General features: G+C 51.4%; 1 protein-coding gene across 4 annotated transcripts in view; it reads left to right on the top strand.

Annotated features, from left to right (window-relative positions):
* Snx29 (sorting nexin 29) overlaps nt 1-16,390 on the top strand; it is a 401,413-nt gene extending 385,023 nt beyond the window's left edge. For all 4 annotated transcript variants that reach the window (XM_057775566.1, XM_057775567.1, XM_057775568.1 and 1 more), the window contains one exon: nt 12,586-16,390. In XM_057775566.1, the coding sequence (XP_057631549.1) occupies nt 12,586-12,715 (130 nt within the window). In that variant the 3' untranslated portion in view covers nt 12,716-16,390. The remainder of the gene's footprint in view (nt 1-12,585) is intronic.
* Nucleotides 16,391-24,964: the final 8,574 nt, after the last annotated feature.

Below are 24,964 nucleotides of genomic sequence, written 5' to 3'. Positions count from 1 at the left end.
CAGGATAGGAGCTGTAAGAAGTGTGTTCTAGAAGCATGCTTCTGGTGTGCTTGTAGCCTCACTAGGAGGTAGGTGTAGCATGTTGAGAGGCTCTGAGCAGGCTGAGGAGTAGACTCGTTGGGTCTTGTTAAGCTGTCTGTAGACCTGTGGGCTCTATGATGCGGCGTGAGACAGTTGTTGAAAGCAGTGTGTGCTTTGCCCTGCCAGACGCCCTTCTTTCCATGGAGTCATTGAGACCCACCTGGTGTTTGTGTGGTTATTCCTTCTCCAGGTGGGAAAAATAAGCAGCATTGCAGCAGTGCTGGTGGTATTAGCTGGGGTCCTCCGTGTCTGGGGAATTTACTCTCACCTGTTACTCTCTCAGTTCTGCTCACTGCACAGGTCGTATAATGGTGAATGAAAAAGTCTGAGGTATCCTAAGAATAGGTTCTTGTTGGGGAATTTCCAAGTCTGACTTAGGCATCAAAATCACAGAGACTCCTCCTTGGAGCATCATTGGGATACAGATTCCCAGTACACTACTGGGAGTGGCTAACTTGAAAGTCTCTAAGGTGATGGAGATACCCAAAGAAAGAGGGAGGAACAAAAAGTAGTTTTGGCCAAGGTTGGGCTCTAGGGACGTGGGTAGAGTGCAGCACCAGCCAGGCAGAAGAGAGGCTGGGAAGAAGCTGTCAGGGATGGAGGGGAGGATTTCCAAAGTTTCTCCTTTGTATGAATGAGCTGTGAAATTAGCACCTAGTCTCAGAGCATCCGGAATAGTAAGTTGTCCCTCAACATAGGCTGCCAAGTTGGCAGAGGCCCCATGGAGCAGGCGGCATGGCACAGCTGTGGTGGCATCCCTGCCACTCCATCAGTGCAAGAGCATCCCAAGCCAGCTCTCAAAGTCAACACGGAGGAAGCAGGGATGCTCCAAGGGATCAGGCCCAGCCTGCTGTTGGGCAGGGCCTTACCCAGCTGGCAGATGTGGGAGACCCTCATTCTACAGTGAGCAGTGTATACAGAAACGGAATCCTTTGGCCATGGTGCCGTGTTACCATATGTTAAGAGACACTGAGCAGGCTGGTCTTGTAAAGCTGTCTGCAGACCATGGTCAGAAGAGAGACAGGTGTTGAAAACAATGGGTTCTTTGTCCTGCCAGATTCCCTGAACTAGGTTACCCTTCTTTCCATTGAGTCATCAAGACCCACGTGTCCCCTTTGGTGTCTGTGTTGTATTCCTTCTCTAGGTGAGAAAGAATGAAACTAGAATGAGACTAAAAATGAGATTGCACACATCCAGCATTCGGCTAGGGGCAGGAGTGGAGCTGGCCAGCTCAGAGAGATTTCACGCTCCCATTGCCAGTTCTCCATTGCGAAGTTCAGGGTTTCTGTTATGACTCCTCTGGCGAGGGCACATGTCTGCTTTCTGTTTCCTGTGGGAACTCTCTGGGTTCAAGATGGGTCTGCCTCAGCCCCTTCAAGTTCTGCCCAAGCCCCCACTTTGGGGCTCACTTGAAGCACAGGTTTCAGAAAGGGCTGGAAAATGGGGCTGAAGAAGATGCAACGAGGAACTCGGGATCTGGCATCCTTATGGGGCATGACCTCAAATATCTGCTCCGCACTGCACCACCTGATCTGCTGCTCCTAGCTGGCTTGCTTGGGAGCCACAGCCCTTTCGTGTCCCTTGTCTAATATGCCGGGGTGTGCTAGACGACCCTAGAACATTGAAGTCCACGATCCGCCTGCGGAGGAAGAGCAGAGCTGTTTGGATTCCTCCTGTTTGCACTCGGGGACTTGCTGTGACAGGGCTGCGGATGTTTTCTCACCCGCTTGGTCTGGGAAGGCAGCTCAGGACACAGCAGGACGCAGTTGTTCTGCTGCCGCTTGGCACAAATGTTGTCTGGGACCTTTTCCTCTCAGTGTCTCAGTGGTGGCATCTGTGGTGATGGAGGACAGTAGGCTGCATCTGACCTGAGGCTGTGTCACCGACCTGGTGATCTCAGACTTGCTCCTTTGCAGGCTCCATTCCTCTGTTGTCCCTTCTGCAGACAATGCTGGCGGCTGGCGTGCCGAGACTGAGCTGCATAGTAGCTGCAATGGTGTCACTAGCGGAAGTGTGCACAAGTCATTCCTGGGCTCTTAGTAACAGGGCAGAGTGTGTGGCATTCTGAGATGGTAGGGGCACAACAAGCATTGCACAGTTCACTAGGGCCATAGAACTCTCCATGTGTGTCCATGCCATGGCCACACCCTTTATTTTGACCTGAAAGGCCTTGGCTGTGATGGTGTTCACATGATACGCCCCCATGGCTGAGCCCAGAGCCATGGCAGCAGAGGGGAAGCCTTCTTTCTCCTGAGTGAGAGGCTCAGCACAGAGGGCGGGTTTCCTTATGGTGGAAAAGCCAAGCCGCAGTGGTGGGGTGCCTGCCACATTGCATTGCAGCCGTATCAGTGCAGAAAGTGCAAGTCTGGGCCACATGGCCCTGTGACCAGATGCTGGATCCTCATAACTGGTGGCCTGGCTCTCTCTGTCTCATAGGCTAGAGAGGGCTGAAAGAAATGCCACCATGGGTGTGGCTTCACAGCAGCGCTGTTCTGACTACAATCACAGCTTTGCTTTGGTGTTCAAAGTCTCACGTTAGTTCCCAAAGGATACAAGTTGGCAGCATAGATATTACTACAATTGCCTGCCCTACTTTGTGACTTTTATTTTTAAACATTGGAGTCTCAGAAAATTCAGTTTGGAGAAAGGGAAAAAGATTAGGTTATTTTTGGCACAGTGCCCTCCTTCCAGTTTAGGGTTAGTTAAAAACAGTGGCAGAATGGCAGTGGTGGCAGAGGTGTGGTGACGGCTGAGCTGGCTCGTCTCCGCAGTGCCACCGCTCTGATGGCAGCTGTCCTCTCTGGGGGCCGGGCAGGGTGACTGTGGGAGCGTCATGTCGCTGGGCGACCAGCCTCTCCTGCCGTGTTACTGCTGTGTAGAAAACACCAGCTGTAGGCCCCAGTGGCCCAGAGTTCTAGCACTGCTGCCACTTCAGATGACAGGCTAGGAGCCCTGTACTTGGCTGGTCTCTAGTGGGGCCCCAGATGGCTTTCACTGGGTCACATCTAGGGCAAAGTAGTGGAGGGAGGGGTCAGCTCACACTAACTCATAGGTTGAGCAGGGGTATAGTGGGAGGAAGGGGATACTGGGGCTTAGGGTCCAGGGATCACTTCTCACAAGTTGTGTGAGGGACTTGGGATACCCTTGAACTGTATTCTGTTCCTGCTGAACCTCCTGGCATATGCAGAATGCCCATACAGCCTGGATTGCCATCCCTGGCAGAGTCGTCCCCAGCAAGGTAAGATGTCTTGAAGCTCCACAGAGGTGCCCACAGCCTGAGTGGTAAAGTCAGTTACAGTAAAGGACAGGCGTGAGCTTCGGCTGTTACTGCTGCAGAACCCTTAGCCCGTGAGGTCAGGAAGCTTATGGTGGCTTGGAGGCCCGGGCTTCTGATGGCACCTCCTAATACGCAGCTGGGAGTCAGGAGACAGCAGCTCGATGGAAAGGACAAGACAAAGGAGGCCATGGACCTTCTAGTCACCTTTAGTCCCTTGCTTCCCCTCTTACTTTTACCCAAGAGGCCAAGTTTCACATAGGGGTCTTGATTCAACTTACATATGGAAACGTTGTATCATAGAAATGGTCTCAAGACAGTCATCAGTCCCCCTGACTTAGTTGACAGTGGCTCATTTCTTTTCCTCTCCCCTCTACAGGGGCAGGAAAGTGTGTGTGTGTGTGTGTGTGTGGGCGGGGGGGGGGTGACTTGACTGTGTTCACACAACAGGCAGCTGCAGGCCTGTGCTTTATGGCTGTAAGACTCACGACGACTCAGGTCCTGGTCCTGGGGAGCCCTCCCTGTCATTAAAGAATGAAATGCAGTCAGGCCATGGGAGTGTTGGCTTGGAAAGGGGGAAGCTACAGTCCATGTAGGGGCAGCCTCTGAATGATGGTCCATGGCTGTCACCCCTGTGGACTGTGGTGAGCCGGGAGGGAGCCCTCACAGCCTGGGCCCCTTATTGCCTCTTATAGCAATCTGAGCTAGTTACTGATTGACAGTGAAGGGCTGATGTAGACCTCCCTCAGGGCTGTGATTTGGGGGGCCAATCCCTAAGTCTCAGTGCATGAAATAGATGGGAAACAATGAGGCCATGCTGGGTTGACGTCCTCAGTCTGTCTTTGAGCTGCACCTGCTGTCCTGTTTGCACCTGGGACATGGAGACGCTAACATGACTGTGTGGTGGGGTGATAGATTGGTGCCTTGAGTATTATGAAAACCCTGTTACCTTCCCATCCCGTGCTCAACCCACGAAGGATACTGTGAGGAGAATAGAAATACTAGATTGATCTATTGATAATTATAAATAATTACCATGAACAAGAGGAGAAATCTTTATTTCCCATTATCCACAGGACTGCTGTGATTCAAACTGTTATTTTGACTAAAAAAAATGAACAAAACATGATGAGAAAATTAGAGATGTTTAAGCAGCTACCTTCCCTGCTTAAAAAAAAAAAAAGGAAAACTTCACACATACGCGATTAGGAAATCAAAGGTTTCAAATTAGTCCCAGCACTCAGAGGAGGACCAAGCTCAGTTAGCTTACCTGTGACCTGTCAGTGTAGTAGCCCAGGCCAGCCAGGAACACAGCCCAGAGTAGCTCCTGCTCTCCACCAGAGCAGCGGGGTGTGAGCCTGATGCTGGTGGTGCTGGAGCAATTCAAGGCCCTGAGGCCGAGAGTATTCAACCTTCTGGAGACAGCAGAATGGCTGCATGGTGAGGGGAGGTGCCCATGCAAGGGCAGCAGGTTCCAGTAAACCTGTGGTCTAGGGAATGGGATGGAGTAGGGACACTGGGGAGGAGTCTGAGCATGGAGGGTGGAGCCGGGCAACTATGGAGATGAGGGAGTGTGCATGGTGACATCGCTGGTGTGTGGAATTAGAAGCACAGGGTTATGAGTTAGTAAATAAATGTCTTGGAAACACTCAGGAGCAAGAGATGGGCTTTGTGAAGCCTTTGGACATTCTTGCAGATATCCAGAACCTGGGGACAGATGCCTGCATGAGGTATAAACAGGTGGTACCTGGTACATGAGTGAGGTAAGGTCATCGAGGAGAGAGTGCCGTGAAGGAAAGGACTAGTGGCCACACTTGGGGACATCAGGAGGTATTGGAGGGAAGACATAATGTTCATAGGATCTTCCCATCTAGAGCATCCTCTGCCTCCCTGCCAGTGAGAATAGACACTGCTACATGGGCACACAGGTGGCCTGGCTGTGTGCCTGCCCTCTGGGTGGGGCCTTGGTGTGGCCTGCCCTCTGGTGGCACTCTGGTGCTAGAGAGTGGATGATGCCAGACAGGAGCAGCCCAGAGTGACCCATGTGAGCCAGGCACCAGGCATATTGCTAACTGTTTTTTGTTTTTGCTACTGCTCTGGTTCTGGTTTGGTTTCTACAGGGCTTGAAATGGGGTCCAGGGCATTGCACACATTAGGCAAGTGCTCTGCCCTTACACTACATGCTTAAAGGCACTGATATCCCCTTTAGTGTACGGTCCCAACTAGATACCTCTGGGTGACATGCCACCAAACCCAGGAAAGCTAAGTGTCTTCATTAAAGGATATCTCAAGGCCCAAGGAAGCTGAGATGTTGCCCATCATGACAACAGAGCTGTGGTTGAGACCCAGCGTGCATATGACTGAGTCCAGCGTCTCTTCTGCCACACTTAGGGCATGGGGCAAGCTGCAGGGCATTGAGTGTAGATGGTTTGCTGCTGAAGCAGAGGCAGTCTCAGCTGTGCCTGGACGCCAACAGGAACTCAGTCAGCCATAGCAGTCATCACGTCTGTCGCTGGGACAGTTGACGGACACATGCTTTAAAGTCAGGCCTGCTCTAAGAAGACAAAAGCAAAACCAGGTGACAGCATGCTTGATCTGCTGAAATGGTGTGGACCCCTGATCTCTCTTTCCCTCGGCACTCCCCTCCTCCACAGCTGGCTTCTCCAGGACTCTTACATCACTCCACAGAGAAAGGAATTCTCATGCCTGGGTTGAGGTGTCTTGGCCAAACTGGTGATAAATTCAGCAGGCAGAGAAGTTGCAAGCCCCAAGGGGGACGGAGCTGAGCTGGGAGGGACTTAAGTGTGGGGGCTGCTTGAGAGCTGAGCTGGGAAATTCATGTTGGTGGGGTGGTGGGCCCCATTTTCATTAACTAGTGATTCTGGGACCCCAGCAGTTCTACATTGCAGAAGGGATGTGGACTGGGTGGTAGGTATATTGCTATGCTGGAAATGGGCATTGCAAATATTAGGAAAATGCCCTGTCCTTGTGCTACGTCCCTGAATGCATTGGTGGGTTTGATGAGGGACTGATCCACTCTGTCTCTGTTTATAACAGAGCCCCTGCTCTGGGAGTTTGAAGATGTGAGGCCTGGCCACTCATTTCAAAGGAAGAAAAGAAAATGATTAAAAGGCAGGAAGCAATTTTAGCCAAAATTGCCATTTGTAAGCATTGACGGTTGCTGGGATACTGATGTGAAGTATTTAAGCTTGGGCACAGGAGAAATCCTGCATTGTGAAGCAGTCCTAGGCAAGGTGTGGTGTGTTGATCACTACTTGGTTCTGGTTCTACAAAGGTGGCCCTAAGGAAGTCTGATTCCCATGAGATTTTTCCTGCTGATGGGATCCTCTTGTAGGAGCTGCGGGCTGCATTCCTGCCACGCAGCTCCCGGCCGCCTGGCTAGCTTATGTCCCAAAATAACAACACACAAACTGTATTCTTTTAAACACTGCCTGGCCCATTAGCTCTAGCCCTTATTGGCTAATTCTCATATCCCGATCAACCCATCTCTAATCTGTGTAGCACCAGTCTTACCAGGAAAGATTCAGCATGTCTGACCTGGCGGCTTGCTTCATGGCGTCTGCCCCAGAGAAGAGTGGCATCGCGTCTGGCTCTGAGAGGAGCTGCTCTGCATCTGAGCTCACTTCCTCTTCCTCCCAGCATTCTGTTCTGTTTACTCCACCCACCTAAGGGATAGCCTATCAAATGGGCCAAGGCAGTTTGTTTATTGACCAATGACCTTCCTCCATCAGGATCCTACTGTAGGATATGGCTCTGCTGGAATCCACAGTGGCTGAAGACTTTGAGACACCTTCTCAGAGTTGTAAATAGGTTGTAAAATCAGACAGGTGATGCTAATCTCTATTCCCTTGACCTAGAAGAGGGTAGGGTGGGTGTGCACACACTGCCTGAGTGGTAATGGTGCTGCCTGCGTGTTGGTCAGCACAGACCTGTGCAGAACGAGGGCAGAGCTGCCTTCAAAGAGCAGTTGCTGCTGGGCATGATGACCACAGACTCGACAGGTGGATCTGTATGTTTGGAACCAGTCTGATCTACATAGTGAGTTCCTGATAGCCAGGACTACACAGCGAGACCTGTCTCAGACAAAGCTTGAAGTTTGTCAGAGCCTGTTTGTGAGCTCTGGGGCCTCCGGTCTTCCCCATGTGGCTTAGGGAAGGGTAACATCCAGTGATTTCACAAGATGAAGGGCAGGGCTCAGTATGTTCCCACAGAAGCAAGGCCTCAGAGTCATCTTGGACACCTCATAGCCGACTGTCCTTACCGACTCCAAGAAGAAAGTGGGCTTCCTGCCTCCTGCAGCTCTAATGATGTCTGGAGACACCTACTGTAATCATGAGAGAACACAATCGTGTTGGAAGTTCACTGTGGCCTATGTCACAATGACCATTGCTTAGTCCCCCTGCTCTTGAGTGCAGTCTTCCTTGCTCCCGGGAGTCAAGACTGTGCTCTCGGAGACAGCACTGGGGTCTGGAGAGGCAGTTACCTGGTGTCTCTCTTCTGGACCTCTGGTACTTTTGATGGATCTCCTCATAGGCAGTTTCCCCTTAGGCTACTTACAGTCACTCTGTCTGAACCCCATAATGGAAAAAACAGTTTAGAGGCCCCACTTGGTCCCAACTCAGAAGGAACCCTGTTGTGGTTAAGGTCAAAACGCAGAGCACAGCAGAGTCCTGCTAGGGTGGAAGGACACTGTCCAGGCTCTCAAGCACACCAGATGGGCCTGGAGAGGAGGACAGGAACTGAAGACAGTTTCTGCTGCCCGTCCTGAAACCACCAGAGTTTATTAGGCAGCAGGTGCTTCCCTAGCACTTTCTAAGGCTTCACTGTCAAGGAAACCATGGCGGACAGGCCTATTCTCCAAATCTGCTGAGTCATCTGGGAACAAAGGTCTAACTGTGCTGTCCAAGAAGACAGCCCGGCCACTCGGAAGGGACGAGTATGGGTGTGGTCAGCAGGGCATGGGCTTTAAGTTGACGGGGTGGTTGTGAGGGCGGCAGGTGGGATGTCTCGCGTGAAGCTCTAGGCTAGTCATGGCCCTGCCTCCAGCAGCTCGTGTTAGCTTTGGGTCTCTGCACCTCGCTAGAGAGGGGTTTGAACCCAGAACCAGGCCCTGAAGCCTGTGCCCCTCCTGTTCACATGTGCATGTCTGCAGAGAGAACAATGCTGCTCACGGCAGACCCAGGGCCTGGCCCTCATGTCAGTGGCAGGCAGGTGACTGTTCATTTGTACTCAGCTTCCTGTTAAGAAGAGCTCCTGTCCTTGTGTTTGGGGCAGCAGGTCACACTTCCTCCCTATGCTGTGGCTGAACTATGGGATCAGCACCTGGACATTTAGGTGAGGGCCGAGGTGTGGCTCAGTGGCTCACTTGCTCATGTGCACAAAGCCCTGGGGCTCATCCTCAGGACCACAAGGAAAGAGAAGTTGAAAGCAGAACCCAGGAAACTGCCACAGGCTGATCACTATGGGCCACTCCTCCACACACCGTCCACAGGCTGATCACTATGGGCCACTCCTCCACACACCGTCCACAGGCTGATCACTATGGGCCACTCCTCCACACACCATCCACAGGCTAATCACTATGGGCCGCTCCTCCACACACCGTCCACAGCATCTCCTGCTAGGGATGCAGGCCACTCCTCCACACACCGTCCACAGCATCTCCTGCTACAGATGCGGCCACTCCTCCACACACCGTCCACAGCATCTCCTGCTAGGGATGCAGGCCACTCCTCCACACACCGTCCACAGCATCTCCTGCTACAGATGCGGCCACTCCTCCACACACCGTCCACAGCATCTCCTGCTAGGGATGCAGGCCACTCCTCCACACACCGTCCACAGCATCTCCTGCTAGAAATGCAACAGTGCCCATTCAGCACCCTTGCCCAGAGCTATAGACATGAAGGGCCTGACTTTCACCAGGCCTTGTTTCAGAATGTAGGGGCTGATCTCTATGAAGCAGCATGGAGAAGCTCAACAAGGTACCATGGGCATAAGGAGCAGGAGGCAGCACAGTGTATATTTTCCATTTGTATAATTAACAAGGAAAACAGTATGTAAGTCACACACACACACACACAGAGAGACAGTGACAGACAGACAGACAGACAGACAGACACTGTGTCAGTAGGTAGTTCAAGAAAGATACTGCTCAGAACAAGAAGGGCTGTTCTCTGGAGACCAGGGCAGGGGACTCACATGGCATTTACCTCTGTACTTTTCTGTTTAAATTTGCTTTACTTTCTGTGTTACCTATTCTAGGAAATAATAAAATAAAATAACAGATTTCAAAAGTACCTTAAGGCTGAAGAGCTGAGCTAGGGAAGACAGGAGTCATCTCTTCAGCCACATCTCCCTTGCCTTCGAAGGAAGGTGCAGAGGTGTTTTAATGGGTCACCTTCTTTCTGAGTGGTCTTGTTCTAATAGCCTTGTTCTGGGAGGAAGCCAAGAAGGAGGCTCCGAAGTCGTCACTACATTTAAGTGGAAATTAACTCTGAGATGAGCGATGCAGGCAGAGAGAGCAGTGGCCTTGCTGCTTTGCAAGAGTTTGCTCCTCTGAGTACCGGCTTCCAACTGAAAGCTGCAGAGCTCTTGGCTTCCAGCCCCAGTGAGCCTTTTTCCTTGGGATGGAGAGTTGGTAGTCACATCTGCTAGGAGAGCACTCCATGCCCTCCTAGTACGACTGTCCAAAGTCACTTCTCAAAGTTCAGACAGCGTGCTGGCCTACAAAAATTCTCCTCGGCCTCAGCCACGAGTGGAATTGTTCTCAACTGGCCTTTGTGTTTCCAGAACCCTGTGGCTGCGGCTCCTCCATCCTGGGCTCTCCAGCAAGCTTTAAACAAGCCTTGCAGCTTGGCTTGCACTGCATTTGGAGTCTGGTGACTCTGGGCTAAGAACGGCTGCTCTTTTTTTTGTTTGTTTTTGTTTGTTTGTTTGTTTTGAGACAGGGTTTCTCTGTGGCTTTAGAGCCTGTCCTGGAACTAGCTCTTGTAGACCAGGCTGGTCTCGAACTCACAAAGATACGCCTGCCTCTGCCTCCCAAGTGCTGGGATTAAAGGCGTGCGCCACCACCGCCCGGCTAGAACGGCTGCTCTTGTGAGCCCAGGACAGACCCTGGTGCCGGGGTCAGACCCCACATGCCTCCTGTGCGTTGCAGGCTGTTGTCCTGTGAGTGTTGTCTTCCTGGGGCTCCCAGGTCTGAGTGAGATAGCTTAGGGCCGTAGCTGAGCCTTTCCTCTAAGATGAGGCCCTTTCCCCTCACTGGCAGTAGAATAGCACGTGGACTTTAGGGTCCCCCTCTCATACCCCTTTCCAAGCTGGCAGGTGGAGACCTGCTGCCAGGAACCACCCATGCAGGCAGTATCTACGAGGCCTGCCAGCCTCTCTCGAGAGGAATCTGGAGGCAGGGCCTGGTTGATGTGATTGTTGCTCCGCGGGTCACTCAGTCTGTGTTAACAGCTGCTCACCGTAGCCAACACCATGTGCATATGACTAATAGGAGGTGACTGGGGACAGTCATCCACCAGGAGAGCTGTATCTGCTATATGCTAGCATATTAAACAAGAAATCCTCCAGGCTTGGTGGCATGCGTGGTCTGAAGGAGGCTGAGCGGTTGTGCAGACTGAGGCTGCAGACCCAGCCAGCACTGTTATGAAAAGTCAACCTTGGGGTGCCACTTGAGGCACCACAGGAAGTACCAGTGGAAAGTAAGGAGGCTACAGGAACGCCCAGGACTCACAAGATCAGGTGGCATTTTAAGTGACCTTGGCCTGCCATGTGGAGTGGATGGGCCCAGGGCATGTGTCCAGAACCCAGGTTGTAGTGAACTCAGGGGTAATGTTCAATGAATGGATTTGCTTCTAGACTTTCTGAGCTACAGGTTGAGGTAGCATTGAAGCCTATTGGAACTAGGAGACCGGGCTCAGCATGAGCATTGTTGTTATGGGAAGTCATCACTGAGAGTCACCCATCTAAGGCTGGGACTAGGACAGGTAGCCATGTTTCCCAGACTCTGTTTCTGTTTTCCACCCCCAAATGCCCTGCACAGTGAGGCTGCTAGGATGGCAGCAGGCACCACGACGCCTGTAGCAGCTTAGACTCTTGCTGAAGTGGGGTCCCCTTCCATCCTTTCCACGTCTACTTTGGTACCCTGGCTACTGTCCCCATAAAACTCCTTCTCACTATTGCTCAGGACTTTCTCACTATCTTTACCACCCCTCTGTCAGGAAGAGCTGGAGCTGACACCACCTTCGTCTTGACCTGCTCCCCTCATCTTGACATGCCCTGCCTTGTGCACAGTGTCAGTGGCCTCTGCCTCCTCCTCCTCATCTACAGAAAAAGGCTCTTGCTCTGCTTGTGGAGGTGCAGCTGAAGAGGACAGAGCCCACGATCCACTCAGAGCAGGCTTGAGTCTGCAAGGGGCTTTCCCCATGCTTCTCTGTACACAGTAGGTCATCTTCCCCACTCTGCTTTAAGTAGTTGCTACCATTTGTCCAGGTCAGGGACGAGGCTGTGGGCTGTCCTGGGATGCAGAGGGTTGATGACTAGCATGAGACCCTTATAGGACTGGAAAGGAAAAACACACGCAAAGGCTTTGAGACTGTGCCCCACATATGTTCTTCTTTTCAAGGGGGGCTCAGGGACGTCCTGAGCTGTGGCCGAGAGTCTAAGGACTCAGGGTCCGCTGAGTACCACACCTGTGCTCACACCTGCGGCCTGGGCTCTGGGTTCATTCGTGCCACATAGCAGCATCCCCACAGGGCTGTGAGCCATGCCTTGGTCACCAAACACTGGCACGTGCCTTGACTGTCCTCTTGGATGAACACCAGCAGAGGTCCCTGTAGCACATCTGGCTGCACATCTGTTACAACCCTGGGTGCTCGGATTTGAGCAGCGTTTTCTCTTTGGCTCTGAATGAGGCTTCCCTGGGAGACAAAAGGAAGCATGGCTGCTGAGCTGACCTCCAGTCTCAAAACAGGTTCCCATGCTGCCCTAAAGCTAGCTCAGACACAATCTGTGTTGGGGGCAGCTTACACAGCAACATGAATAATTTATGTCTTCAAGTTACACTGACCAGTTGGAGCTGGCCAGAAAGACACTCTCCTGTCTCTGTGTGACCTCTGCTGGTCTCACTTGTCCCTCCTGTCCCTACCTGTGTCATTTGCATTTCAACTTTTACTTCAACTGAGTCTCCTCCTGTCTTGCAGGGATATCACCCCGCCTGGAGAACCACTGAACAAGAACAGCAGGCCCAAAGTAGCTTCCCGCTTCCCTAAGCTGTCCCGAGGCCACCCCAGGGAGATGCGCAATGTGGAGCCTCAGAGTGGTGACCTCTGACCTCAGTGGAACCCAGACCCCAGTCACTTTGTGCTCAACCTAGCCATGGCAGCTGGCCCTGGACACCTTGGCAGGATGACCATGCCCCCACAGAGAACACGCTCTTCTTGCCGCCACCCAATTAAACTGGTCAGTTTTAGCTGCCGGCTCCCTGTCCTTAGAGCAAGGTATTGCTTACTGGATCAAAAAGATGGGGACACTGTCACTATACCCCCCAGGGTGCCAAGGCTGGTTGTCACCTCCTCCAGTTCTGCCAGCAGGTTGGTGGGTGCCAGGACCCCTGGTTGAGATGCACGGCACATGGACAGAAGGATCCTTCAGATGCCACCTATGACGTGTTCCCGCCTGGGAGCTAGAATGACTGCTACGCTCTTGGATTTCCTCCTGATGCACCTGCCTGCTGCAGCCTGTGGATGGGACTCCTCCTCCCTGTTCCTCTGTCCCCCACGGTGATTAGACACCAACAGCACTGCCCCTTGGCTGGTATGGATGGGATCTCTCCAGGAATAGTCCTCCAGTTGCCTAACAGAGGCATTGGTGGTGACTTTGGTCTTTGAAGAACTTCATCTCTCCTTGTGCTGGCTCCAGGAAGCACCGTCCATGCAAGACACCTAAGGCTGCTCCAGCAAGGGCAGCTAGGTGGACCTGAGGGGTTTCACCATCCAATCCAGCCGTGGGCAGCCTGGAGACCCTGAGGAGGACATCCCTGGTCCTAGATTGGTGGTTGTGACCTCAGGTCACCGGAGATTTGGCTCTGGGCATTACTGTGGAAAGCCAGCACTATAGTGTCTCAGACCCACTGCCAGAACGGAGCGGAGAATGATTGTCCCCTGAGGTTGTTTAGCATACTCTGTCCCCTAATGTGTCTCTGTGGGAGCAGAATACTGTGTCCCCCAAGGTGATGTTCTTCTATTGCTCTCATCTCAGGGCACCATCCTAGAGGCCAAGGCTCTCAGGCATGGAGTGGAATAAGAACCAGCTGCTTGGCAACTCTGCCCTCCTCTGCCCCCAAGCCTGGGTCTGTCTGCTTCTCAGGACCCACTGTCAGTGATCTGTCTCCCTAGTGCAAAACCTCCTTGGTGTCTTGGGACAGCTTGGAAAAGCTTACAAAAGGAACCATGTTCCAAGCAGTATGCGCATCCCTGCCTGCCAAGGAGTTCCCAGTGGCATCTGCCTAGGGGGGGCGACTGCAGAAAGCAGCCTGAATGTGGTCCTAGAAGGGCTTCAGCTCAAAGCTAGACCTTGGCAAGGGGTCTGAGGAAGTAGGGGCTTTTCTAGCCCAAGGAAAGCTTAGTGAAAGTCCCCTAGAGGCAAGAGGGAACTTCAGAGTACAGGGAGACAGAGAGACCTAAACAGCTCCAATTCTGAAGGGCACCTTGGGCCAGGTGGGCTGTCCCCAAAAGAAGCAGAACACACCTTTCCTCCCTCATGACTGGGAGTAGGAGTTGGGGGAAGCAGGGAAACCATCTTCAGCTTGCTGGGAGTGGAGGACCCAAGAGATTCTCAGCCCTAGAAAGTCAACATGGTTCTTCTCTTGTCTGCATAAGAGACCAGGCTCCACACAAACACCACACCCAGAATGTAGGGCGGGCAGATGGACCCAGTGGCCAAAAAGACTGTGAGATTCTGGTAACCTCAAGCCCACCTCCTGAGCTTGGAGACTCAGATAGACACTTCGTATTCTGCCATGTTCTGTAAAGAAAGGATCCTGACACCTCCCACATCTCCACAGCCTAGAGTTCTGAGCAGCAAACCTGGCCCAAACACATGTCACTAAGTCTGTTCTCTCAGTGTAGACACAGATGGCATACAGAACCATCTTTCACATTCAGCACCTGCAGTTAAAACAGAGGGAGGGAGGAAGGGAAAAAGAAAGAAAGGAAGGGAGAAAGACAGAAAGACAGAAAGACAGACAGACAGACAGACAGACAGACAGAAAGAAAGAAAGAAAGAAAGAAAGAAGAAAGGAAAAGAAAGAAAAGAAAACGAGTGAGTGAGAAAGAGTAGATGCCTTGGCTTTCAAGGATTAATTATGGGAAATTTGCCCAACTCTGCAATAATGTGAATATAAGAATGGCTCCAGGGACCATGTGGGACTTTGTTGCTTGATATCCGCCTCTTACCCACCGCTTTCTCCCCTTGTTGGGGATTGACACTGGGGCCTTGCAAGTGCTGGACAAAAGCTCTCCACTGAACCACACTCCAGACCTGCTCAGACTGATCCCACAGAAACCTAGAAATCATTCTTGGCTCCAGGGTGCCTATCTCATTACCTCACAGTGTGAGCATGTAAACCCCCTGGAACTTGGGCAGAGCAGTGCAGACCAGGGGTCAGGTGATGGAAGGCTGTTCCCACAATGCTCCTAGATCTGAGGCCCAAAGTCTAGAGAGGAATGTAGGACCATGGCCACCCAGTGGGTCTGACACAATGCCGCCTCTTTAGGAGACTCCCAACCCTGAGCCTGGCTGTGGCCTTGGCATCCTTGTGGCTGCTAAAACTTGGTTCTTGGAACAGTTCCTGTGTCCTGAGGCTCAAGTCACGGTGTTCCAGGCCTCGGCTTCTGTGCCATCTACACCAGCTCCATCTGTGTAAGACACAGCTGTTGTGTAAATATAACTGGTCCCTAAGGAGAGGGTGGGCCCTGGTCTCGCAGGTCTACCACCAGACTTCATCTCTTTGGCTTAGATCTTCAGTCACCAGGATGACCCAGGAGCAGTCCAGCCATGCTGCCTTGTTCCTGCGCAGCTACACTGGCTGGGAGGCATGCAAGAAGGAGCAGCCTCGTGCCCATGGCAATAAGTCCTGATGTTCAACACTCCCACTAGGGACAATGCCACCCACTGCAGAGCTGCCTCCTGGTCGGGGGCGCTGTGGCCAGAAGGCAGGTGCTTCCTCATGAACAAGGTCTATTGTAATGAACATTCTTCAAAATATTGTGCATTATTTCATTAAAGCTAATGTTAAATGTTTGCTGTTTAGGTTGGTTATACGCTAACTTTGCACAACTGTAGCACTGTATATTTTATCTAATGTTTCTGTGCCAAATGCTTGGCTCTCTGTTGCTCTGACGTGGTGTCCATTATGGTTCTGAAGTAAAGTGTAGGCAGTGGGCAGGGAGAGTGGAGCGCACAGGAGCTGACTGCAATGGACGCTGGGTCAAGGCTTGGGTTCACTTCTCACCAGGGCCATCTCCCGTCTTGTAGACTCTGCTCACTGCGTGTTTAAGCCGACATCCGCAATCCGCTCAACTCCACTTCCTGTCAGGGGAGACCACTTGACCACATGGAGGTTTTTGTCATCAGTAGGATGGATTGGGAAGCCCCAGGAAAAATTGGGCACGGGACACATGACAGTGGGTTGTACAGGGGCCTGTAGGGTTGCTGAGCGCCTGGGAAGAACACCTGAGAACTGGGACCTCCAGGGGAGTGAGGGTCTGGTTTGCCATCCCCATCCACCTCAGAGAGGTTCTCTGGCTGCTGCAGCCCTGTCTGGAGCCCAGAAGTCTGAGCATGTGGTACCCCAACTCCCCTCTTATGTTAAGGTTTACACAATAGAATTTTTAAACAAATATGTTTAATTTTCTAAAATCTCTTGTATTAAATTTTTCTTTTGGAATAAGCTGTGGATTTTGTTACAATCTGGTTGAGAGAAGTCTTTTCAGTGAGGGGATTAAAATGGCATTTTTTAAGACTTTCTTCTCTGCGGTTTCTTTGTCTAGATTCTTTACTGACAATTAGGAATTCAATGAATACATCACAAGAAAGCCATTAGGTTCTAAAGTTTAGAAGGTTCACTTACCACTTCAGGTGACACTTCAGACATCAAGACGTGATTCAACCAACAGCCGTTTTGTCTGAATTAAATATGGGAGTCACTTGTAATATTATACTTATCTTGGGAAAGTAGAATGTAGAGTAAGAATTCCACAAGCTCCTGCCCGGTTCCTGTGCATGCAGTCAGGAAGTGGCGGGGGAAGGTACATAGTTCCTCTAACTCCGGCCCTGTGTTTGCTGTGAACCAGGAACGGCCAAGGACGGTAACAGCAGGCAGCAAGCAAGTCCAGCTGATACATGCTTTTGGATGTGTAAATCCAGGAGCAGCCAGGGTCACCCTGGGGTACCAGCCAGACACAACATGACCTTCTCTGGCTGGACTGCCTTTGCCAGGGAAACCCACACCACCCTACGACCCATAGGTAAAAGCACCAGCAACTGATATCAGGAGCCACCATGGTCCCAGGAGAAAGTGTGCGTGTGGTGGCTGCTGGTCCATCCAGACTCCTGCTGGCCTCCCTTCTGTCAGCCCTGTGGCTTCAGTTCCGGGTTCCTGGTCTTCAGGACACTTTTCCCTTTCAGCTCCTCAGTGAGCCCTGTAACTGAAGGTGCCGCAGAGTTACCAAACTAGACCCCTCAGTGGGTAGAAAGGTTTATTGGGGATCAAACTGCCAAGGCGGTCTCTCAGTGTATGTGTGTGTGTGTTGAAGGGGAGCAGAGAGAAGCAAATGGTGGAAAATTGAGTGGACTTTATGCTAGCTTGCAGGATGGGAACCTTGGATGTTATCCAGGCTGGAACCAGATGCCCTTGCCTGAGGTAATTGCACTGGTGAGCAGAAACCGCCTTAGGAGACTCTGAGGAATACTGGAGTTATGCATCTGTGTATGCACTAACATCCCTTCTGTTTAGGGCATTGTCACCAGTACTGCCATTTTGGAGGCCCCACTTTGGAACCAACAGGCCCTGAATAACATCACCACCCATAGAAGACTCGTTGCAACCAGTCGTGTGCCCCTTAGAGCAACCGCTCTTGAAGTCTAGACCTGGCCTTCCCCACACCCTCTCCTGGGCTGGGGCCATATCAGCAGAGGAGCAGGAACCTAAGTATCCCATGCTGCAGATTTGTAGACCTTAGGAATCCAGGGCAGACCTCCACCAGGTGCTCTGTGGAGCTCTGTGCCCGTTCCCGTGTCTGCCAATCCCTTCTGCGCTGACACTGCTTTTCCAGTTCGCCTTATGCCTTTCTCACTCTCACTCCCTTTGCCTCCAGCCTCCTGTTCTTGGCCCCACACATGCCATGTCTTTATCTAACACAGGCCCTCAGCGTGCGCTGGTTCATCCTGCTTTCTGTGCCCCATTCATCCTCCTGTCAGGTCTAACTTCAAGGTCATTTTTGAAGATAAACCCTCTTTACCCTCCAAGCTACCACCATTCCCTCCACAGCAGACTCCTATTTTAAACTTTTTATTGAAAAACAATATTTTTCATATGTTATGATCATTTTCCCCTCCCTCAATCACTCTGAGATCCACCCCATTACCCACCTATCCTTATGTTCTTTCACCCTTAAAACAACCAGAAACAAGAGACACACACCCAAATAACCTCACAAAAACGAAAATCAAATAAATGAAAGACCAATCGACACACACACAAATGGCCAAACAAAGCAAAATGAGAGAAAAAGTCTTCAGAAACACCAGTGAGTTATTCTGTGTTGGTTATCCATCCACTGGGTGTGGACCTGCCCTGGGATTTGGCGGATAGACCATGGCTTTTCCTTTGCCAGCAGACATCAGTTGTAGATAGCTTCTTGGTTAGGGATGGGAGCCCGTGTCCACATCCCCCTCTCAGTACTGGGACCTTTTCTGGCTTGGACCCGTGCAGCCCTGTGCATGCTGCTACAGTCTGTGAGCTCATGCTTGTCAACCCTGTGGAGTCTGGAAGACTCGTTTCCTTGAAGTCCTCCATCACCTCCCAGCTCTTACAGTCTCTCTACCTCCTGTCCCCTGAGCCTTGAGGACAGGTCATTGAAGACATCCTCCTTAGTGCTTTGAAGTCTCTCCGAACCCCATAGCATGAACTTGCCTTTGAAGTTTACCTACTTATGCAGCTCCACGGCTGCCATTTCTCTTCTAGAGGTTAAGGATGGCACAGGGACCCCCAACCCCTCACATCAGCTCCCCCCTTTGCTTCTCCTCACTTAGTTAAAAAGACACAGTCATCCTTGTTTCTCTACAAAGCTGCCCATGGCAATGCCATCAAAGCCTATGCCTCTGTGCTTCCCAAGGGCAAAGTCTGAGACGCCTGTCCTGTCTGTCACATTTTTGGCTCACATCTGACCATCAGGTGCTCCGCGAGTGAAGGTGACGTATTGGCCTTTTCAACCTCATTGGTGTTAATGTCCCATTCATATGACTGTAAATCCTGGGGTAGGCCCGGAATCTTTACCCATGATACTTCAGTTTACCCTGAGAGGAGGAGCTTCCGGCAGGTCAAGGTTGCCACCCTGGGTTCTTCAGCACTGCTGGGTGCTCTTCAGGAAGGTCCCTGTGGAGGGTGCTCAGCCCTTCTAGAAAGCAAAACCAAGATGGACACAGAGCTAACATTTCCTGGTGCTGGTTTTTACAACACTGTCTTCATCCTCTGGGTCCTACAGGCATCTCTGTCTTGCTCAGCAGCAGCTGTGAGACAAAGAGGCGACTGCCCAGTTTGCTGAGATTTATCCCTACAGCACAAAGACTGGGCCTGGAAATGCGGCCTGCTCTTTCCCTGCGTGTTGTGAAGCCCTGTGATGACATCGGGCCAGTCTGGGTGTATTCTCGCTGGATAGTGTCACCCAAGGTCTGCACACAGCACACCGGCACGGATGCTCCCCATGGAGGTCTGAGCAACTCTCTCAAGCTGGTTCTGCTCACGGCCATGCTCCCCTGCCTGTAGCCTCCCCTGCCATGACAAGGTTCCTCAGTCAGTAAAGCTCCAGTCATGTGGAGTCTCCCTGCCTCTTTTCCCGTCACAGCAGAGCCTCAGCCACTCCCTTTGCCCCGTCTCTCACACTCTGAGAGCGGGTCCTTCAGTGTTGCTCTAAACCGCAGGTCTGCCAGACTTTCCAAGGCACTCTGCAGATAGTGAGTGGAGATGAAGTTTAGTGGATCCTGAATGCGGTGCCTGGTGTTCTTAGGAGAAGAGGGGACACAAGGAAGGCACGCGAAGGTAAGAGTCACACAGCTTTATCAAGGGACACCAAGAACTTTAATACTGGAAGCTGGAAGAGCAAGGGAGGATTCCTCCCTGAAGCCTTAGTGGTCAGGTGTCCTGCGTTGACTCTGCATCTTTAGATCCTTAAGCGTTGGTGGCTGAACCATTGTCACTTTAAGCAGCACATTCTGGCATCTGTTCCAGGGGCCCTAGGAAGAAAGCCACACGCCACTCAAACCCAGCTGCACTCCAAGCCCAGCTCCTCTCTAGCTTTCCCCTGGGACCCCACAGCCTTGCAGCTGCTCTCTGGTCCTGCTCCCACCTTTCTTCCACCTCTGGGGAGGAGGTGTGCTTGCTTTGGAGAACTAAGGCCAAATGCACACCTAGCTTGTGACTCAGCAATCTTGCCTTTGGGTGTTTACTCCTCGGAAGTTAGCCTAGTGCCAGGCATGTGGGGCATGCCTCTAAACCCGACACTTGAGAAGGTAAGGCATGAGGATAAAGAGTTTGAGGCTAGCCTGGGCTACATAGTGACACTGCCAGGAAATAGGAAGAGAGGAGGCAGGAAAGGAGAGAACAAACAGGAGGAAGGAAAGAAGCAGGGAGGGGAAGGGGAACTGACTTGTCCAGTAAGAGATGGGTACTAGTGCTCATGCGGGCTAATATTCCAGGACCAACACTGGCTCCCTGTAGAAGCTGCAGCCACTGCCCCTGAGAACCTCGTTTTCATGATGGAGCATGCCAATTTCCCTAGGATAGCTCTGCGGGCTATCCTTATTGTGTGTATGTGGCAGGGGTGGGGGTGCTGTTGAAATCAGAGATAATGTTCAACAATCTACAGCGGGGCAGGAGAACCATCCACACCACATAGGACACCCATTCCCTCATGTCCACAGTACAAGGCTGGGAAACGCTGGCCTGTTCCTGACCTCTTAGAGGTCTTCTACATTGCCGTGCTATCATCAAGGATTTCCCAGGTTACCCCATTTACACTGGTGAGGTACCCCTTTCCCACACTCCTGCCTTTGAATCACCAGCAGTCGCCCTTAGACATCGCGTGTCTGTCACAGTAACTCATTCCCTCCACCACTAAAAAGGCTTCACTCTCTTGGAGTCTCAGCTCCCAGAACAGCGCCGAATACCTATTGGCTGGGTGCCTAGATGGATGGAAATAGATCCAGTGAGAGGGAAGACAGAGCTGGACAGGTGGCTCAGTAAGTAAGAGATCTTGCAGAAGACTGGGGTTCAATTCCCAGAGCCTACATGAAGCTCAAAACGATCCATATCTGGTGCCCTCTTCTGACCTCCATGAGCCCCAGGCATGCACATGGTGTACATACATACATACATGTAGGTAAAACACTCATGCAATACAATAAAATAAATAAATCTCACCAAGAGGGAAGACAGCAACAAAGAGTCACCATTGGGCCCAGCAGTTTGTGCTGATCAGCTCTGCCTTGTTCAGGGCCACGGAGCCTCAAGAGCAATTTCCTCAGTTGCTGCTTTCTGTGGTTAAGATAGTGCCTGTGCTCACTGCTGTTACATCAGACCATGGTGGGCAGCAAAGGCAGCAGGAAGTGAGAGGCGATGTGGGTCACAGTGAACCCCTTAGGAGCACTCCTGTAGGCATACGTGGGCCTCCTCATGTTCTTGGTGACCAAATGACCCTGTTCTGACTCCCGTCAGTATCGTCATCTGCCCTGCACCTATGACACAGCTGGGATTGTTGCCATGGCCCCAGCAGCCCCAGGAACCACGTGAAAGGCAGTTCCAACTGGGCGGTGGCGGCACACGCTTTTACTCTCAGCACTCGGGACACGGAGGCAGGCGGATCTCTGTGAGTTCGAGGCCAGCCTGGTCTACAAGAACTAGTTCCAGGACAGGCTCCAATTTTACAGAGAAACCCTGTCTCAAAAAAACAAAAACAAAAAACAAAAAAAACAAAAACAGAAAGAAAGGGAGTTCTCCTTCTGCGTGCATTTTATTTGTGCATGGGTGATATTCTTGGGTTCTGATGTTTTGTTTTTTCCCAAGAGGTCAAGTGAATTTGGGGGACAGTGAACCACACTAGGTAGAGTATGATACACTCTGGTGAAGCCAGGAGCCCCAGAACACTGTTCAGTGTCAGTCCTGTGTCGGGCTGCAGGAAGCTGTGCTGTGCAGGACAATTTGACCAGACACATTTTTACATTTCTGGGGCTATGCCTCTCAACTAACTGAACAAACACCATCATGCAGGGGCTAGACAGACAGCTCATTGGGTAAAGCCTTGCGATCATAAGGACCTCATTCTGTCCCTACAATCCATGGAACTAGCTAGAAATGGGTTGGTTCTCACAAGGCCAATAAGAGATGTTGCCACCTGTACATACATACATACATACATACATACATACATACATACATACATGATAACACTTGAAGTATTATCACAGCCATTCACATACACCCTCCAAACATGATACGCGTGTACAAAGCCATCATGCAGTCACTTCTACTTACACTTCTGGAGATAAACTCCTGTTCTGGGTTGACGTGGGTAGGTGTGGACAGGGACTCTCCAAAGTCCTTACTGTGAGATCAGCTCCCCACTCCCTCCCTTGCCACTGCACTCCTCCCTCCTCTATGATAGGGTCTCATTGTGTAGCCCAAGCTGCCCTGAACTTGTGATTTAGCCAAGGCTGGCCTCAAACTCACGGAGATCCTCAGTCTCCTGGGTGCTGGGATTAAAGGTGTGTCATCGCACCGAGCCCTCAGACTCTCTTTGTCACGTGTCCTAGTTAGCAAAAATTCTGAGCATAAACTCTCTGTAGAAGGCTGTTTTCTAAGCTTAGACATGACAAATGTATTCTAATAGACTATTTATAAAACACATCCAGGAGGGATCTTCTAAAAGAATGAGACTTTCAAAAATAGTTTTGATTTAGACGTATGCCTTGTCCACAGTTTGTCTTATTTGTCCTCTGAGGTGCTCAGACCCCATCTTGGCAACTGCTGTGTTAGATGATGCTCATAAGGTTTATCTCCAGTGGCTCCCCGACAGCCATCCTGGCAAATGAAGTGGGGGCTCAGGCGCCAGCTGTGTCCCAGAGGGCTCTGACCTCAGGGCCGTTGCCAGCCATGGTCAGCATGGTGAGTGGCTCCCAATGACAAGCAAGACACACAGGAGCTGGGACTCTATCCACATTTCCAGCCTGTCTGTATGTTCTTGGTCTTTATCATCCGTCTAGAACTTTCTATGAAAGATGGCAGTGTTTGGCTGGACTCTGTAGCTTGATAGGCTGCTTACAGGCCACTTGTGGGCCCTCCCAATGGTCAGAAGTGCGTTTCTGGAAGGAGTGTGGCTTGCTTGATTGTCACTCAAGACTCGTGACTGGTGGTTTAGTCACCTGGGTGGAAGGATTGAAGGAGGGAGTGGACTTCTAAGAGACAGGACCAGCATGAGGCCCTTACGTCACCGTGGGTTTATCTGTGAGGGATGTACTGTGCCACCTCTGCTGCTGTGCTTCCTGTATCATGGTGTAAGCCTTGCTCTGCATGTGCTCCACCAGGCAGGAGCCAGAGCCTGTGCAGGGCCAGGCAAGTCTCCGAACCTATGTGCTAAAGAAGTCTCTAGAAAAGTTAGCCGTCTCTTGGTCCAGCAGCACACCCTGACTAGGATAGGCAGGGACGGCTAGTTACAGTTAGCTCCTCTCTATGACAAGATAACAAGTGCTAATCAGACTCCCAGCCCATTTGCAGTTAAGGGATGGTGTGGAGCTTTGACAGTCAAGCCTTCTCGCATGGAGCTACATCTCCAGCACAGGGGATAAAATATCAGCAGAAGAAAGTGTGACATTTCTAGGCTGTGCCTTTAAAAAGATACGGATGGTGCCAATCCTTTCCCGTCTCTTCTTACACAGAAGAGCTGTGGACACTGGCACATCATCGTGGCCACATGCTCAAGGGCGATCCTTTAGGTCAGCAGAGCAGCAGCCTAGCAAGGCCACTGCACTTAGCAATACTATGGCTCTTGTTGTATGTGAATGGGAAGTGCTTCCCACAGCTCACACATTTGAATGCTGTTTTAGAATATCTCAGAAACTTGAGGACATGGAGCCTCACCAGAGGTCTTGTGCCACTAGAGGTGGTCTTGAGAGGTCGTCTGACTCTCCTCCCTGTCCACTTTGCTTCCGGTTCCTCCAAGATGTGATCAAGTCAGAAGTCCTGGATGCTCACTCCTGTGGCCATGCCTTACTGAGCCAATGTGAACCTTTCCTTCCTAAAGTTACTGTTGTCACAGAAACAAGAAAATCAACTAACACAAGTTATACCCTAGAGGAAATCCAGGAAAGTCCACAGGTTACAGAGGCCCAGGAAAGGCTGGAGTAACAGGGGCCCAGAGGCAGCCACGGGTAATGGGCCCAAGAAGGACACAGGTAACGGACCCAGGGAAGGCCACTGGTAACAGGGGCCCAGGGAAGGCTGGGATAACAGGGGTCCAAAGAAGACCATGGGTAACAGGGGCGCAGGGATATATACTATGATGCAACAATGGAAAGCCCAGCAGACATTTGTAGACAGAGGCTGCTCGTTTGTTCCGGCTGCAGCATACAGAGGGGAATCCCACATCAGACATTTAGTCCAGAGAAGCAAAGCTGAGGTGAGCCCCAGCACTTCCCCTCAGGCACCGGAGGCTGTCCCTGGAAGCAGAGTGGGGTGGCATACAGCTCCAGGACAGCGGTTGCCGAGCTGACTGATGGGTGAGATTTGATGCAGCCCTCAGAAAGACACACTTTAGTCAAAGGACATCAGTGGATTTGAACAACTGAGGCTAATAAGAAAGCGAAGGAAGGAGCCAGTGTCTGAGATGGTTCCAGGTGCCAGACCGTGTTGAGGACTTCGTCACCCACCCACAGGACTGTGTCACCGCGTTCCCATCACCGTCCAGTGTGACTTCATCAGTGCACAAAGTCCTTCAGCACACACGTTTCCAGAAGTCACCAGGCACAGGGAGAGCTTGTCATCGCCCACCATGGGACGTGACAGTGAATGTCTAATGTGGCAGGGATATATACCACGCTTATTCCCTGTTCCACACATGCAGTAAATATCACCCCAGGGCCCATCAATATACCAATCATGTGTTTTCTCTATCGCTGTTGAAACCCACCCCAAGTACTGTGTTCATTAATGCTTATGATTTTCTTGAAAAATGTTGGAACTTTTAAGGCACAGTCTTTCATGGTCTGGAGCTTGCTGTTCCTCTGTGCTGTCTAACAAGCCCTGGGGAT

This window comes from Chionomys nivalis, chromosome 7 (genome assembly GCF_950005125.1).
Source record: "Chionomys nivalis chromosome 7, mChiNiv1.1, whole genome shotgun sequence".
Classification (NCBI taxonomy): Eukaryota; Metazoa; Chordata; class Mammalia; order Rodentia; family Cricetidae; genus Chionomys; species Chionomys nivalis.
Note: the sequence above shows the minus strand (reverse complement) of the source record. Positions and strands in the feature narration are given on the sequence as shown.